Here is a 17,871-nt window from a genome sequence, read left to right as displayed (position 1 = left end):
TAGATGGGCGACTTCAAGGTCCTTCATCTACCTTCTTTAAATCGGACAGCCTTTCTTTTTCTTTAAACCGGACAGCCTTTCAAACAGAGGATACCTTCAAATAGAGGACTTGGCCTCCGTAAAACAGGACACATAGTGAACCTATTCCTGTGTCACTGCTCTTCTTTCCCAACTTTTATAGCATTAGTGGGGAAACTGTGTCCCTTCAAATGTTGGACTACAGGTCCTATAACCGCTAACCACTAGCCAGGCTGGCTGGGGTTGATGGGAGTTCAACAGAGGCACTTCCAATTTGCCCACCTGTGAGAGCAATTAGGTGGGCATCCATGCGGGAGAGGGCCTTCTCTGCGGTGGCCCCAAACCTCTGGAACAAACTTTCACCAGACGTCCACCATACATACACCATCCTTACACACTTTCGAGAAGGCCTTAAAAACATTTTATTTTACCCTGGCCTTCCCATGATGAACACTGTTATCGCTGCTGTTGTTATTCCTGGTAGTTTTATTGTTGGTTTTATTGTTTTAATTGCTATTTTATTGTGATCATGTTTTTGTTGCTTTTAATATTTTCTGTATTTTATTGTTGTAAACTGCCTTGTAAGGGCCTCTGCCCAGAAAGGCAGCCAAGAAATGTTTTAAATAAATAAATAAATAACGTCTGGAGGGTTACAGGTTCACGATCCCAAATTTTATAACTAGCAGGATTCTAGTCTACTTGCACTCCACAAAAGCAGGAGAGAATGACAGGTGAATGGACAGAGGCTTGTAGAAGACAGATAGCATATGTTTACAAGGGGCAAGGAATCCCGCCGCCCCCTGTAAGCAAATCAGCAAGGCCTGCCAGCTGTTTCAAACTACCCACCATTTTCATCTGCTCTCCCCCACCCCCTCTCTCACTTTCCCCCTTGCCATCCTTTTCTTTTAATGAGCTGCTTTTTACTTCTATCACTATCTGCATTTGTAGCTGAACATCACTGAGGAACTGCAAAGTGCTGTACCAACATTAATTAAGCCTTGCAACAGGATGACTATTATTAAACCCATTTCACAAATGAGATAGTTTTTAAGCGAAGACTCAATTTAAAAGGCTGGGATTCTTTTATTTATGGCATTTCAAGCCTTTTGGGTGGATGGATTTCAAATTTTAATTACTGTTTGTGTTTGTTGCTGCTGACTGCTATTAGCTCCCAACAATCCACTTGCCCACAGTTTCTTCGCCCACTCTAATCAAAACATTCCAAACCTGTAACCAAACTTTGGCCAGCATTATGGCCTGTACAAATCCACGATCTTCTTGAAAGCCCGCAAACTGAATTTTGAACCCTCGTCGATCTTAATAAAAGGTATTCGTTCACTTAATCTGTGATGAGAGCTACCATGTTTTGTGCTTTGGCCTTAGCTAGACGGGGCTTTATCACGGGGCAAACCCCAGGATCGTCCCTGTGCATCCACATTACGCACAGGGGATCCCGGGATCAAGGAGGGATCATCCCTCTGTTGCCCTGGGATAGAGCCCTCCCCTTTGGGCCTGCTTTTTCCGCAGTCCTGGGCTGAGCCAGAGACTGTGGAATGTGTGGCCTGTTGCCGCGATTACTCGCACGGAGCCAGAAGCTGCGCATGGGGTGCAGCACTCCTCAGGAGCGCTGCGCCCATTGGGGTTAGGGTGGGGTGAGTGGGGAAACTAAATTAAATTTAAAAACCACTTACCTTCAGCACACGAGCTTTCATGCACTGCTTCTCCTTTAACAAAAATGGCGGGCACAATGCCTCTCTTCCTGAGGTCGTCGCGCCTCACGTGTAAACGGAGGAGGGATCTCGCATTAAACACAACACGAGATCTTCCCTCCTCCGTCCTGGGTTATAAGGCAGGTCTAGTTAAGGCCTTTATTGGGCGTTGGTGAACTGGCTTAGAGGGTGCAATCCTATGCATGTTTTAGACAGAAAAAAATGTCCTACAACTCCCAGCATCCCCCAGCCAGGCATGGGAATTGTAGGACTTTCTTTCTGTCTAAACATGCATAGCATTGCACCTTTATTTGCTTACAATTCTCAATTTTACTGATATTTTGTTTTCTAGAAGGTTTTCATGCATGCACACACCTTTAAACATCTGTGGCTATGCCAGAAAATCATCATCATCATCATCTAGAACAGAGATGCTTGTGTTTTTGCTGCTCTGCAAGCATAAGGAAATAATCCTACCTATTCTCAGTCTCAACATAGCTGCTTAGGAGACACTCTCTGAGGTTTTATGAATGGGAGGAAGAATAAGTCCGACTTATTTTTAAAGATGGAAGTTGCCACTCTCTCTTGCTGTGTGCAAGAGAAGCAGCGGGATCAAAACGGCCCACTGAATGGGCCATGTGCAAATTGTTTACTTCTTCTTTCAAAAGAGGAAGTAATGAGGGACAAACATGTGGGTGGAGAAGTGACAATAAGCAAACGTGATTTTCCCCTGTGTGATGATGCTCTAAATCTCTCTTGTGGTTCCTTTTTCTCTTTTTTTGTTTGTTATTGTTATATTTGCATTATTATTATTATTATTTAAAAAAGGTATTCCATCTACTTTACAATGGTTCAGATGAATTTGAAATGATGGCCAATAACTCATTTTGCTCAAGACTTGGGGCGTTGCTAGACGAGGCCTTAGCGCGCCTTGAGAGCCGGTTTCCCTGCTGTGCTTCCACATGACGCACAGGGGAATCCGGCCCCAGGCCGCACTGAAGCCTCCTCTTTAAGCGAAGTTGCTTATGGCGCGCCTTTTCCGCAGCTCCGGCCTCAGGCCGGGGCTGCAGAACATCTAGAGACTTCCGTGGCTTTTTGCGGTTACGCGCCAGGGGGGGTTGATCCGGCAGGGAGATGGGGGAGGGAAGGCCGGACCCGGCAGGAGTGGGGGGGAGAGTAGGCATCAGGGAGGGAGGGTGAGAGAGCGGCGGGCGCCGCCGCCCAGGCAATGCCCGGCATGGAAGGGGTGCACCGACGGCATGGCAATGCCCGGCATGGGGGGGCTTCTTTTTTAAAAAAAAAATGGACTTACCTGGTCCGAAGTCTTCGGGCCGCACGTGGCCCCTTTAAACTTTTTTTTAAAATGGAGGACGCTGCAGGGATCCCGATGTCCCTGCGCGTCCCGCGTCTGGAAGCCGGGGCGGCGTGCGCTAACGTCAGCGCGCCGTCGCCCCGCCTCCAGGCCGACTTAGCCGGCCTGGTCTAGCAAGGCCCTTGGTTTCATTCTGTTGGTGTTTTTAAATACTGTTACATATGTACAAAATAGGTTTGTGTAACTCAGTCCAAATCGGAAGTGGGATAAGCTCTTTGAAAAAGGAAATGAATAATGAAACTCTTTCATGATACTGAAAATAATTAGTTACACAAGTAGGGCCAGGAGGAGGCAGGCTTAATTAAAAACCTCCTTCAGGCGTCTGCAGCATGGAAGCCTCCACAGGGTTGGGTAGATCATGAAAACTAAAAATGTGCAAACTGTAAGTGGACATGCATGGGATTCTGCCCTACAGTACCTGAATAAATTACCTCAGTGCTTACAGTGTAAATAAAGTATGCTAAGCAATCAGACTGAAGGGGGAAATTCAGAGGTGTCTCCTTTTATATGTCCAGTTTTTGCATTCACAATGTTTCTCTTATTAAATCTAAAACAGTGACACAGACACTGTACTGTCTCAGCAAGGATTTGTTTGGATAAAATGAATGTAATGTCCAATGACTGCTCACTTGGAATGGTATTAAAGGCAAAACTGAAGTACTTTGGCCACATAATGAGAAGACAGGATACCCTGGAGAAGAGGCTGATGCTAGGGAAAGTGGAAGGCAAAAGGAAGAGGGGCCGACCAAGGGCAAGATGGATGGATGATATTCTGGAGGTGACAGACTTGACCTTGGGGGAACTAGGGGTGGCGACGGCCGACAGAAAGCTCTGGCGTGGGCTGGTCCATGAAGCCACGAAGAGTCGGAAGCGACTGAACGAATAAACAACAACAACAATGTCCACTTCAGCCTTGCAATTAGAATATTGTTACAAAACCGCAGAGCATTTTACCTTTCCTGTTCTGGTGCATATTTTACTAAGTATCTTGAATTTATTGTCCACCATAAAGTGTTTTACTGTTGCATGGAGCACAGTATAAAATTTACAGGCATTGCCCAGGATTCAGCAAAATAAAAATATTCAATGTATTCTGAGTAATTAAATCTGAATTTCATGCACAGATAATATGATATGAAAAATTTAAACATCCAAGCAAATCTAATCTCGAAATAAAAGAAGAGGTGGTGTGGCACAAGGAATATGTGAAAGAAGTGTTCTAATATCTGCCACTCCGTCAACTCATGAATTCGTTTTGGCCCACCCAGCTTGTGCGTAGCATACACAAACTATTTTAGGAGAGAGGAGGTCTACACCAGCCTTCCTCAACTTTCCCAACAGCCATGCTGGCTGGGAATTATGGGAGTTGTAGTCCAACACCTCTGGAGGTCACCAGGTTGGAGAAGGCTGATCAAGAATGCCAAAGTAGTACCATACTAGCTTGATTATAATCACATCTTCTGTGCTCAGTGATGCCAACTACTATGGAAAGACTGGATACAATACAGAAGTGGACAAGGTATTTGTCTGTCTTCATCTACTATTGCTATCAAGCCCCACCCACAATACCGTGAACATAAGAAGTGCCCTGATGCTGGATCAGACCGAGGGTCCACCTAGTCCAGCACTCTGTTCACACAGTGGCCAACCAGCCGTCGGCCAGGGGCAAACACAGCAGGACACAGTGCAACAGCACCCTCCCATCCATGTTACCCAACGGCTGCTGTATATAGACTTACTGCCTCGGATAGTGGAAGCAGCACATAGCCATCAGGGCTAGTAGCCATTACCATGTTCCATACTGTGAGCCTTGCTAGAAAAATATAAACAAAATATGAACAAAGTACACACCCCAAACACACTGGGGAGTTACTGCTAAAGATCAGGACAAACAGCTCCACCAAAGAAGGGGGCAGGTGTTCAAGTGTTCCTTCTCCACTACTTCTCACCATCCTGAGCTGAACTTCTACTCCTCTTCCACCACCCCTTTATTCCGCTCCCTCCCTTTGCATCTGTCACTAACTCATCTTTTGCTTTCCACCTCAGATGTGTCTGCATTGCCCTTGATGTCTTGCTGTCCTCCAATTTCTTCTGGCTCCCATTCCCTCAGAGTCACTCATCTTCCTTCAGTGGCCCTTTGCAGTGATGCTTCCACGGCCTTAGCTAGACCTACCAATCTAGCGTAATGGAGGGGTGAAGATCCTGAGATACTTTTATCGCAAGATCTCCCCCTCTGTTCACCCGCGGCGTGCGGCGACTTCAGAAGGAGAGGCATCGCGACCGCCATTTTAAAAATTTTCTTAAAGAAGAAGACCCGCACAAGTGCTCGTGTGCAAAAGGTAAGGGTTTTCTTTTTTAAAAAAAAAATCCCCTCTTCCCCTACCCACAATGGGCGCAATGCTCCTGAGGGCTCTGGGCCCCGTGCATGGACCCTGGCTCCTCATGAGGAAACGGGACAAACAGTGACAATGGGCCACACTTTCCGTGGTCTCAGGCTCAGCCCGAGACCGTGGAAAAAGCGGGCCTAAAGTGTAGGGTGAGATCCTGGGGCAAGGGAGGAATCATCCCTGATCCCGGGATCCCCTGTCCGTCATGTGGACACACAGGGACGATCCCAGGGATTTTGCCCCATCTAGCTAAGGCCCATGTCTCACCAGCACTGGGTGTAATGCAGACTGGATTTCTCTTCCAAATTCATCTGTACATCAATAGCATCCATACACGGCACAAAAACAAGAGGCTCAAATGGGCAAGGAGGAGGAGGTGCAAAGTCTCATCTTATTTATGGGTTAATTCATAGATTAAAACATCAGGGGAAGTTAGGAAAACCTGGGGCTCTTTGTTATTTCACTTTTAAAGGTCATGATTTTGTGTGGAAAGCAATGAAAATAGAAGATAAGTATCTTCCATGTGGATTAACAAACATGATTTCTATGTCAATATTAATTAGCAGCAAGCTATTAAAATATTGTACTGCCTTGCTTCTATTTAAATGTAAATCTCACCACATTTTATGCTTTAAGATTCTGTCCATTGGCATTGACAGAAACATTAATTAAGACTTAGAGGTGTCATTTTCTAACATAAAGATATTCATTAAAAAGGGGGAGGGGTGCTACTGTGTAGTTGCTGGGGGGCAAGGGGAGAGAATGGGTAGGAAAAGTGAAGTATTAGGCAATTTCTTTAATCATTTTTCAGCCATGAATGTGCATTTAACCAAAGGAATGGAAAACCTTCACATTTTCATCAAAGCGGTCGTGTCTACAGCAACTGCAAAAATTCTAATAAAAATTATAATACCTGTCCAAGGCAAGCACTACTGTGATTATCACCAGCCATGACAAGCAGATTTCTGTATATTCTGTAGTATTTATTTATTTTTATTTTATTTACAACATTTATATACTGCTCCACATCTAAACAGATCCCAGAGCAGTGAACAAAAGAGATAAAAGGAATAAAACACAATATTAAACATTTCTTGAAAAAAAAGAATACCAATAAAAAATGTAGCTGTTCAGTAGGGGAAGGTTTGTTGAAATAAAAATGTCTTCAGCAGCAGCTGGAAATGAAACCGTGTTGGTGCCTGACTGACATTCAGAGGCAGGGAGTTCCACAGAGAGGGAATCACCGCAATGAAGGCTCTACTCTGGGTGGATTCCAACAAAGTCATATGTCCATGTGGGACCACCAGGAGCACCTCATTTGATGACCTCAGTAACCAGGCAGGTTGGTAAGGGAGAAGGTGCTTTCTTAAGTATCCTGGCCCCAAGTTGTTCAGAGCTTCATACACAGATAGAAAAACTTTAAACCTGGCCCTGTGACGAAACAAGAAGCCAGTGCAGTTGCTGGAAAGGGGCAGCTCCTGACAACAGCCAAACTGCTTCGTTCTGCACAAGCTGCAGCTTTTGGACCAGCCATTAGGGGAGCCCCACATAGACCGCATTGCAGTAGTCCAGTCTTGAGGTTACAAGCACCTGTACCCCTGTGGCCAAGCTAATAAGTAACAAAGTGGTAATCCACTAATTAGGCATTTTGTGGTGGTGCTCAAAGCATTTTATCAAATTCTCAAATGTGTCCACGTGTCCAAAAAGGTTGGGGGGGCCCTGCTGTAGTTTATTATCCTGGCTTGATCTCACATCATAGTTTTAACTAACTCTAGTTAGTTTAAAAGTGGGAGTACATGCTTCCTATCTTCCCCCATGTGGCCATGTGAAAGGAGGAGAGGTGAGGGGCAAGCACATGATTGCTTGCCTATGGTTTAACGTTATGTGTGAAAGGGGCCCCAAGGAGAAGAATAAGAGCCTGTGTGGTGCAGAGTGTTAGACAGGAACTGGAGAGTTCTGGGTTCTAGTTTCTACTTGGCCATAGAAGTTCACTGGGTGACTTCGGGCCAGTCACTGACCCTTAGCCTAACCTACCTCACAGGGTTGTTGTAAGAATAAAATACAGAGGAGGAAGAAGTCCATGGAAGCCACCTTGGGTTCCTTGCAAGAGGAAAAAAGGCAGGATATAAATTCAATAATAAATAAATAAATGTTTGCCAGACATTCACGTCTCTCACTAACCACATAATCATACAGTACAGGGGTGGGCAACGTGGGCCAAATGCACACATCCCCATGGTCGTTTTTGCAGCCCACTACTAAAATTGCCATTGAATTTGCTGTGGCAAAAAAAAAGTGATTTTGCAAGCCAACAAGGTGTGCACGGGCATGTCTTGTTTGCAAGCAAAACAGCGCTCCCAGAATCCTCTGAAAGATGGTAGTCGGCTCTCCCACACCAGAGGCATTCAAGATGCAGCTGGACAGCCATCTGGAATACTTTAGGGTGGACTCCTGCACTGAGCAGGGGGTTGGACTCCATAGCCTTATAGGCCCCTTCCAACTCTACTATTCTATGATTCTATGATGGCCACCTCTGCTTTAGTATGACTAGATAGCTCTGTTTCTTGGGCTCTAAAGGCTGCAATTATTTTACAACTTGTCCACAATTCTTTTTAAAAAGTGGCAAATGCATCCTGTTCTGTGGCAAGGGGAAAAATACATTCTGAACCTTTTAAAATAAGTCTGGCATTGTGGAAGGGACCTGCCTAATCTCCACTTAGTGGATCTCACTGACAATTAAATGACAGCAGTGACCCATGTTCGGTTGAAGCTGTCCACTATAGGGTAGTTAGCATTTTGGTTTATTGTGCCTTGGCTGACACAGCAAAACCCTATGCCACCAAACAGAGTTCTTTCTGGGTTAACAAGGAAGTCATAACCAAATTCCCTGACTCTGGTTTCTGGCCAGCTTTATAGTTGACTTTTCTGTGCAAAAAGAAAAGAAATGTAAACTACTAAGAAATCTTTTTGGCACCGACATGGGATGGACTAGAACATAAATTAAGAAGATTAATTACAGCATGAATTAGGCACACACTCATTATCGTTAACAAAGAGAAATGTGTCCAAAATTATCAAGAGGGAGGATTATCCTTTTCTTTTCTTTTTCCAGGCAGCAGGAATTCGCAGCGTCAAGGTGACAAGGAGATTTCTGTCATTATTAAGCCAACGTGACAAATGGAGCTGAAGCTGCTTACCTTCAACGCAGGAGGGCTGTGCTCTTGTTGTGCCAGCGACTTGCCCCGGGAAGCAGGAGCACTTGACCGTCTGCGACCGCTCTTCGATCCTGTTCTTGTTGCAACACCGATGCACGGCGACCACTTCGCAGGTCCCTTGCTTCACTTGGTGGTGGCCTAGGAATGATGAAGTTACATCCTGTTGAGTCATCAACTGTGGTGACCGTGGATGTACAAGACTCCTACTCTCCCGACACCAGGGCTGTTGAAAACCTTTTCGGCCCAAGGCCTGAATTCCATTTCAGGAAAGCTCTTGGGAGGCGCTTTCCAGTGTATTGTGGAAAAGAGAACACATCAGGTTGGTCACCAATACACCTAGGGGTGACCATATTACACCAATTTTAAAATCAATTCACTGGCTGCCAATTAGTTTCCAGACAAAGTATAAAGTGTTGGTCAATACCTTTAAAGCCCTCCATGGTTTGGGTCCAGGTTACCTTTGGGATCGCTTTCTTCCGTAAAATCCGTCCCGCACACTCAGGTCCTCTCGGAAGAATTTACTTCAGTCAGCGAAAACTAGACTGACAACCGTTACCCAGAGGACCTTCTCTTCTGCCACTCCCAGACTGTGGAATGGCCTGCCGGAGGAGACTCGTCAACTTAACACTCTACTAGCATTCAAGAAAGCTATAAAGACTGATCTCTTCCAGAATTTTAAAATGTCTGGCTGTTATTTTAATAATTTTTTAGTTTTATACGTTTTAACCAGTTTTATCTATTTTAGTGTTTTTATATTTGATGTTGTTCTCCGCCTCAATCCAGAGGGAGAGGCGGGTAAGAAATAAATATCATCTTCTTCTTCTTCTTCTTCTTCTTCTTCTTCTTCTTCTTCTTCTTCTTCTTCTTCAACTAATGCATGGATTTGTTAAGCCAGAAGCATTTCTATTTAATGTTTTGCCAAATGGCAAAACATTACGTCTTATGCCCAAAGAAGTTCTCAATTAGCATTGGGTGTTTGTTTTAAAAATTATTATTATTATTTTGCTTTATTAAATGGAGCAACATTTTAAAGCCACCTAACAGGCTACTTTGAAAAGATTTTTAAAAAGCAACAAATTTTACTATCCAAAAGAATATGTAGTGAGAATTAAGTGTTGAAAGCTACAATCCAGTCCAGGTCCAGGCCCGATTCAAAGCTCTGGTATTAACATTTAAAGCCCTAAACGGCTTGGGGCCAGGCTATCTGAAGGAAGGCCTCCTCCCATATGTACCTGCCCGGACCCTAAGGTCATCCTCAGGGGTCCTTCTCCATGCTGATTTTATCCTGGTTGTTATATTATGGTTTTATACTGTTGTTTTAACCTTTGAATGGTTTTAATTTTTGTGAACCGCCCAGAGAGCTTCAGCTATTGGGCGGTATAGAAATGCAATAAATAAATAATAAAATCCTATCCCCACTTGCCTGGCACTAAGTCCCATTGAAAACAATGAGACTTATTTCTGGGTAGGCATTCATAAGGGTACACTGTAAAGAACTGTACATGTACGATGTGTCGGACATTGGTTGTGTGCTTCCAATGGATAATCAACAGCTGCATGAACAGTGGCTATAGTAATTAACTAGAAGGGGGAGTATTTACAGTGTATTAATTTCAAATAAATTACCACTACTCACACAACATAGAGCCAAACAAGTCTTTAAAATCCATTACAGCCTCTTTTGCTATCGTGCATCATACAAAATAAAAGCTAGCGTTAATGACACCCTACCAGGGAGTCCTGCTCTGGGCTCCCCTTCCTAGGGAACCTCTGAACATGTGCTCAGTGCTACTGTCAGGTTTGAGGGGGCCCTGAGCAAGTTGCCCTCCGGGGGCCCTCCCACACCACCATGTCTGCTCTCCTCATCCTGTTGCTGCCTAGACTGGTGGGGGGTGGGGTGGACACGGCAGAGAACCAGTCCAAGCTGCGGACAGGAAGTAGGTGAAGCCAGAGCACTCACCTGCTGTGGGTCCACAGTCCCACCCAGGACCAGCTCTGGATCTGTTTGGGAAAGTTGCAAAGGCAACACAAGTGTCTTAAACCCAGAATATTCTAGCAGAACAGGGCGACCCAATGGGCGGAGACTCTCCTCTCTTCCCCAGCTACCAGGCACAGAGGGAAGGTGTTCCTTTTCCTTTCTTTATTACATGGCTTGGCATGCTAGGAAATGCTGGCAGTGGTCGAAGCTCCTGCCACCTGGCATCTTTATGGCCTCTGGATGCCTCTGGTCCTTTGCAGTGCACCCAGCTGCCACCTGAAAGAAAGTAATTTGCCAGCCCTACACACTACAGGACACCGGATGTCTGCCCCGATGTCCGGCTCTAATAGCACCGCTGCACATCCTGGTCTGTCGTTTTCAGATGTAACTCAGAAAAAGGCATTATTGAAAGTATACACCGGGTGCAACCTGATGTGCAGCACATTCAGTTTAAGCAAAGCCACAGCATTGGTTTTCCAGCAACGTCATCCATTTAGGAATGGCACTTTCTCAGATGATGATAATATGATTTATATAGGGCAGATGTGATGCTGTCTGTATTTCTGACTACACACAACACATATGGGAGGAGGCATGCTATACTCCATACTCTAGTTTTATGGTGTAGACAGTCATCCCTAATACAAGAGTGTCTGTAAGAGAATCAATTTACCACCTAATATATGTTAATCATAAACTGAACTTCCTTCTAAAAAGGAGATGTCATGTAAAGCCAGGAATTCACAATGTTTAAAGCTGGTTACCAATCCTGGCTTCTTTGAACACATTTAACCAGAGACAGGTATTATTTGAATCTATCCTTTCCTTGTTTGTTGCGAAAAGGAGACCGCTTCTACCAGCATATTGCTCATTCACATCATGGTTAATTAGCCAAGATTCCTGACTTAAAATTACATCCACATATGGCTACTGTCTCAGGAGGAACCAGGAGGAGGAACCAGACACCGTCTCAGGAGGAACCAGACACTGATTCCCATTCCCATTCTCACATTATGTTGTACACGCATTTCCTAACAACAATGGTATTTAAATAGTGGAAAAGCAACTTCCTCAAGCCAAACTTGAGTCACACCATAGGATTTCAAACCGTTTAAACAGAGATCCAAAGCCCACACACAGTCTGCTAGAATATAGTGCTTACAACATCCATATTGGTGATATGTGTCCATATGTGTAATTTGTTAATTGGCATGCAGACCTACGTTGCTGGACTGAAAACTATGCAAAAGAAAATCTAGCCTTCCATTTTCACACTGAATAATGTATAGAAATCATCAGATTTTATTCCACTCCTCCTGCACCCACTGCACTTTTAAACAAAATATGCTACAGCTGTGAGATGCATAATGCATTTTACAGGAAGTTAGGAAAATGTTGATCGCAGCATAAAAGTGTCTCTCACAGCCACTGTATTATGTTTATTGGCTGGCTGTGTACTTTCATGGAAGGGCCTAATATCTAAGTAATAGCAATAAAAAAGCTCCATTGGGCAACAGATGCACTATAAATTGAGAAATAAATAAGCAGAGAAGATCACTGTATTCACATTCCAAAAGATCAATCCCCAAAATCTCCTGATGAATATTTTCAAGCATTAATAAAAAGAAGAATAAAATTTCACAATATATATATATATACAATAAAATTAAGATTTAGATGATGAGATAATTATCCTTTTTTAAGCTGATATCTTGTCAATAAACAAGAATGGTGTGATAGGTGTTCACCTAATACCTGGGAGAAGAGTTCTCTTTCTGGTTTTTAAAATGTAATACCCAGCAGAGTTTAGGAAAATGTCACCAGAGAAAGTTTGAAGCAGGTTGTCTATTGAGTTCATAGCAGGACAGGCAATATTTTGTGCCTATGGGCATATTTGGGCAATTTGAGAAACTATCCTGGACACCACCACAAAGTGAGTGTGCTGCAGATGAAAGCATCGGCCTGCAGTCACCTACCACCTTAATCTCCTAAAAATTAGGGCTGTGCACCATTTCGGTTCCAGGTCTGAAATCCAAATCTGGAGTGGGTCTAGAGTGGTCTGAAGTGGGCCAAAGCGATCCAAAGCGCTTCAGTTCAGTTTGGAGTTCAGACAACCTGATCTGGAGGCCTAGTGCCTAGCTTTCCCAGTCAGCCCCTGCTCACACACACCCGAATGCGCCCAATGAGCGTATGCACCACCTGCTAAGCCTAGAAGAGGCAGATAGCTGTGGGCGCTCATGATGGGTCCAGGTAAGGAGCAGGGCACTCACACGCTCATTGGGCATGTCTTGGGGGCAGGGGGAAGCGGGGACAGCTGTTCAGTGGGAGCCCAAGAAACCACAACATCCAAACCGCATCAGATGTCCAAATCTCATTTTGGATCTGGAGCCGAAGCAGGCTGGATTAGATCTGAAGTAGGATGAGGCAGATCAGGGCTGATTTGGAAGCTCAGAATCAGCCTCTGATGCCAGTTTGGGGGGGATGTTCCATGCACAGCCCTACTAAAATGTTTCTGAGCCCCACATGTGACCCAGAGGCATTTCATGGGGGAAAAGATGGCTAGTAGAGGCTTTCTCTTTGCTGTGAAGCAATCCATGGTGCCAATTATGATGATGATGATGATGATGATGATGATGATGATGATGATGTTATAGAGCACCATCAGTGTACATGGTACTGTACAGAGTAAAACAATAAAATAGCAAAACCCTGCCGCATAGGCTTACATTCTAATAAAATCATAATAAAACAATAAGAAGGGGAAGAGAATGCACCAAACAGGCACAGGGTAGAGTAAAACTAACAGTATAAAAGTCAGATCAAAATCAAGTTTTAAAAGCTTTAGAAAAAAGAAAAGTTTTTAGCTGAGCTTTAAAAGCTGCGATTGAACTTGTAGTTTGCAAATGTTCTGGAAGAGCGTTCCAGGCGTAAGGGGCAGCCGAAGAAAATGGACAAAGCCGAGCAAGGGAAGTAGAGACCCTTGGGCAGGTGAGAAACATGGCATCAGAGGAGCGAAGAGCACAAGTGGGGCAATAGTGTGAGATGAGAGAGGAAAGATAGGGCAGAAACTTTGTTACTTTTTAAAAAATGTGGGATTTTTATGTGGGTGCCAGAAAGGGTGTCTAAAGACACACTGATGCCCACAGGAGCCATGTTGCCTATGTCTGATTTAGAGGATCAGAGAGCAGGAGTTTTATAGCAGTATATTGACTTAAGGCGAGGCACCTAGGGATACAGTAGGAGTGGGAAACTGTGGCCCTACAGACGTTGTTGGAATATACCAAATATCTTCCTTGACCACGACCCATGCTGGCTGGGGCTGATGGGAGTCCAACAACATCGGCAGGCAACAGATTCACCACCACTGGGTTACAGGGACCGTTGCTGACTGTTTGTTTTAATTCTGGCTTATTATTTTGTGCAAACATGGCCAGCGTGTTGTACAAATAGATTCCTGCTTCCAACGTATGAATTGGCCTTCAGTGTGCTTATGATATGATCTTTTAGTTTTTTGATAAGCTTGCTTGTCCCATTTCTTATTTTTATGTTTTTGCAGTGGAAGCAAAGATTGCCTTGATTGCTTCTCTTCGCTTCTCGCTAAGGCCTTTAACCAGATTCAAGTAAAGCCATTGCTCTTGCTTTGCTTGGAGAGGTCACTAGAAAGCTTATGGTTGGTTATGAGATATATACCATTTGACGGATTCACCGCTTGGACAATAGTTCTCCCCCGCCCCCTGCCTGCATCATACCTATCTACACATGCATTTTGGTAGGTACTTTGATCACTGAGCACTGGGTAAATTTATGGCTGGTATTGTATGAAATCAAAACAACTCACATTGAAAGCTAAAGTGCAGATAAATAACAGCAATGTGAATATTGTGCTTCACCACAGACCTGAATGCCGGGAGATGACAGCTACGATCTCACATAAGTCAGAGACACTTCAAAACAACTATCCACAGTGAATAATGGGGATTTGTTTGGTTGGAGAAACTAACAAATGGGGAGCTACAGGAAAAGTGCCAAAAAGGGGAAAGCAAGATGCCAACGGGTGGATCATTTATGTAGTGAGGCAACAGATGACTTGTGAGATATATTTTTTGAGACGGAAACCCACAGAGAAAATGAGAGGATGAAGGTCCAGAGCAACATGGGGAAAGACAAGAGGAAGGAAAAGGAAGGCTCTCAAATACAGATGGGACAACAAGAAGACATCCTCCCAAGCTGGCACAAATCAATCAATGCACAAACTTAAAACCACTCATTCCGCCCCCAAATCCCCCCTTAAATGGAAAATGTTAGCCATTTGGTGGACAGCCACTAATGAGAGGGTGAGATGAGCCTACCTTGAAAAAGAGTTCGGAAGCCTCTAACTACCACGCTACGACTGGACTTTTTAACTGGCTAATAGGAACTAATATTTGCCTACCAAGCCCAGTCAGAATTTGTAGACTGCTGGTTGGGTGACTTGTCAGATTCACTATTCTTTGATTCCAAATATCAAACTGAATGATACCTTAAAGTGAAAGAAAGTGCTACACCATATTTTTTCCTTGCTCAAAAGTAAACAGGGGGAGCTGATCTGGGCATGTTGGGACTCTAGCATGGGAGGAGAGCTGAGATTCCGATCAGGATTGACATCCCACCACCAATGCCTGGAATATGCATTGCTAAAAACCGATCTGGTTTGGCAATGTAAATTGCAAGGTTGGGGACTGCAGTAACCCCAATCCAGACTGGAACTGGCAAAGCCCCCCTACACTAAGATCCTGGTCTATTTTTGGTCCCCTGCACTTCCTTTGAAATAAGAAGGGGGGAAAGAGGTTACTGCTAGCTAGACCTTTAAAGTAACATTTAGTTTGACTCCAAGTAGGGAGCAAATCCAGAATCAGCACATTGGATCCTCATGCTCTCCACTCATCCATGTTCAGATTACTCAAAAGCATAGCTCTGAATCTGGAAGAGAACTTACATACTGACTGCCTCAGGAGCTGTGGGCTCTCTTTCATGGGAGAAGTCTGAGCAGATGTTTGGGTGACCATCACTCAGGGATGCTGTAGTTGCATCCTGCATCACAGATCCTACACTGAGCAGCGGGTAGACTAGATGACCTGTAGAATTCTCTAAAATTCTATGATACTTTGAATAGGAAAACCCATCATTTAGCTAACAGGCTAAATGTAGGGTGACCATAGGTCTCCTGTATCTTTAACAGTTGCATAGAAAAGGGAATTTCAGCAGGTGTCATTTGTATGCAGGCAGCACCTGGTGAAATTCCCTCTTCATCACAACAGTTAAAGCCGCAGGAGCTACACTAGAGTGACCAGATACAAAGGAGGGCAGGGCTTGTCTTGATGAGGAGTTTGTCCTGGGATGGATCCACAGTGGCAGCAGGTCAGTTATATGATGCAGCCACCATCGCAGAGCCCTCCCAAGGCATTCTCCCCAAGCTCTGAATTTTAAAAGATGGCGACTTACCATGACTTTTTCCTCCAAGCAAGGTGCAGACTCGCATTTGCCATCTGTTGCCTTGCTCCGGTGTTACAGCGGAGGCGTAGCCAGGGCAATGACGCTCCCTGATTGACTGCCATCCCCTGGGGAGGGGGCAGTCCAGCGAGCCGAATGGCCACTTGACCGCCTCCGTGCTCTCCATGGCAGAGCTTCCCATAAAGAAACAATACAAAAGTTAAAAAAACTAAATTGATCGCAGGGCGCATCAGGACAGTGGGGAGGTGGCGGTCCGTCTCCACGCCTCCCTATAACTGCAACACTGCGCAGTTAAAAATTAAGTGTCTTTTTTTGAAATATATATATTGAGCAATGTCGTCCTCCTACCCTGAAAGAGCAATGTGTATAGCGGACGGGAGGGAGGTGGCGGTTCATCTCTGCACCTCCCTTTAATTGTGACACTGCACAGTTAGATAAAAGTTTTAAGGGAAAAAATTGAGCAAGCTGCTCCTCCTCCCCTGTAAAGATGTGATCTGGCAGCAGCAGTAAGAGGGTGAAGCAATCTCCATATTTAGTTGGAAAGGCAGCCTCCTCCTTCCCACAGCAGTTCTGGGGTCAGGCCATTAATCTCTCACTCGCTCGCTCTCTTTAAGAGGCTCTCTTGTCCTCACCAGTGGTTGGTTGGTTTTTTCCCCCTTGCTCTTTCCCGTTTTGTGCTACCATAGCCTCAGCGGAATCTGGCTGGCTGGGATCTGTCAGTGTGAGTCCTCCACCAGAAGGAAAACCCAATTACAACAAGTAGGGGCTGGAACAAGGAGGGGGGGAGTCAGGGAACCTGCAGCCCGCCCTGTCTGGGGAAGACATCGGATTGGGCTTCAAGAGGGTCTGACAACCTTCCATGCATGGGCGCTCCAAGGACTTCGAACCCACCCTTCTGCTGTCAACTTTCAGACTGGGTGTGTGTGAAATTGGCCAGCATTGAACAGTCAACCCCGCATTAACTCCTTCACATGAGGAGAATGCTAAGGAGCGCAAACGCGGGGGTTTCAGGGCTCGCAGCACTAATGCGCAGTTAAAACACACCACAGGAGCTGCATGCATACCAATGACACCTGCTGAAATTAGGGCTATGCTCTGCCTCGGACTGAGGCCCCGAATCCGAGCTGCAGCCTACTTTCGGTCTTATGCATCGGTGGCAGTGGAAGCTGCCAGACACAAGGACCGCAGCAGCGGACAGCAGAGGCACCAAATAAGTGGGGAGGGCCTGAATTTCGCCTCGGCTTCAGCGCCGAGGCAGGTTAAGCAACCCCCGAAGCACCCCCGAGCCAAACCAGGGTTGCTTCGGGGACTCAGAACCGCCCTCCGAGGAGGATAGGGGGGTGGGTGCACAGCCCTAGCTAAAATTCCCTTTTCTAGGCAACTACCCTATTTTTTCGATTCTAAGACACACTTTTCCCCCCATATAAACATCTCTAAAAATGGGGTACGTCTTAGAATCACGGGTGTGTCTTAGGGTTTATTTTTCTGTTGATGGTACTGAAATTGGTGTGCGTCTTACAATCGATGCTGTCTTAAAATCAAAGAAATACGTTATTAAAGATACAGGAACGCTGTCCTACATTTCATATGGTCACCCTACAAAATGCCAATATCAGCTAATACCTGAAGGCAAGTGCTCCATGGCAGAATATTTCACAAAGAATGAACAGAGAAGAAGGCTGCTGTGTTTTCCTTTTCTCTG

General features: G+C 44.9%; 1 protein-coding gene across 1 annotated transcript in view; it reads right to left on the bottom strand.

The window, feature by feature from the left end:
- TAFA4 (TAFA chemokine like family member 4) overlaps positions 1-17,871 on the bottom strand; it is an 82,791-nt gene that overhangs the window by 13,787 nt on the left and 51,133 nt on the right. The window contains exon 3 of the mRNA XM_063121623.1: positions 8,684-8,839. Coding sequence (XP_062977693.1) covers positions 8,684-8,839 — 156 coding nt within the window. The remainder of the gene's footprint in view (positions 1-8,683; positions 8,840-17,871) is intronic.

This window comes from Elgaria multicarinata, chromosome 3, assembly GCF_023053635.1.
Source record: "Elgaria multicarinata webbii isolate HBS135686 ecotype San Diego chromosome 3, rElgMul1.1.pri, whole genome shotgun sequence".
Taxonomy (NCBI): Eukaryota; Metazoa; Chordata; class Lepidosauria; order Squamata; family Anguidae; genus Elgaria; species Elgaria multicarinata.
The sequence above is the reverse complement of the archived record's forward strand: the minus strand, read 5'-3'. Positions and strand labels throughout refer to the sequence as shown.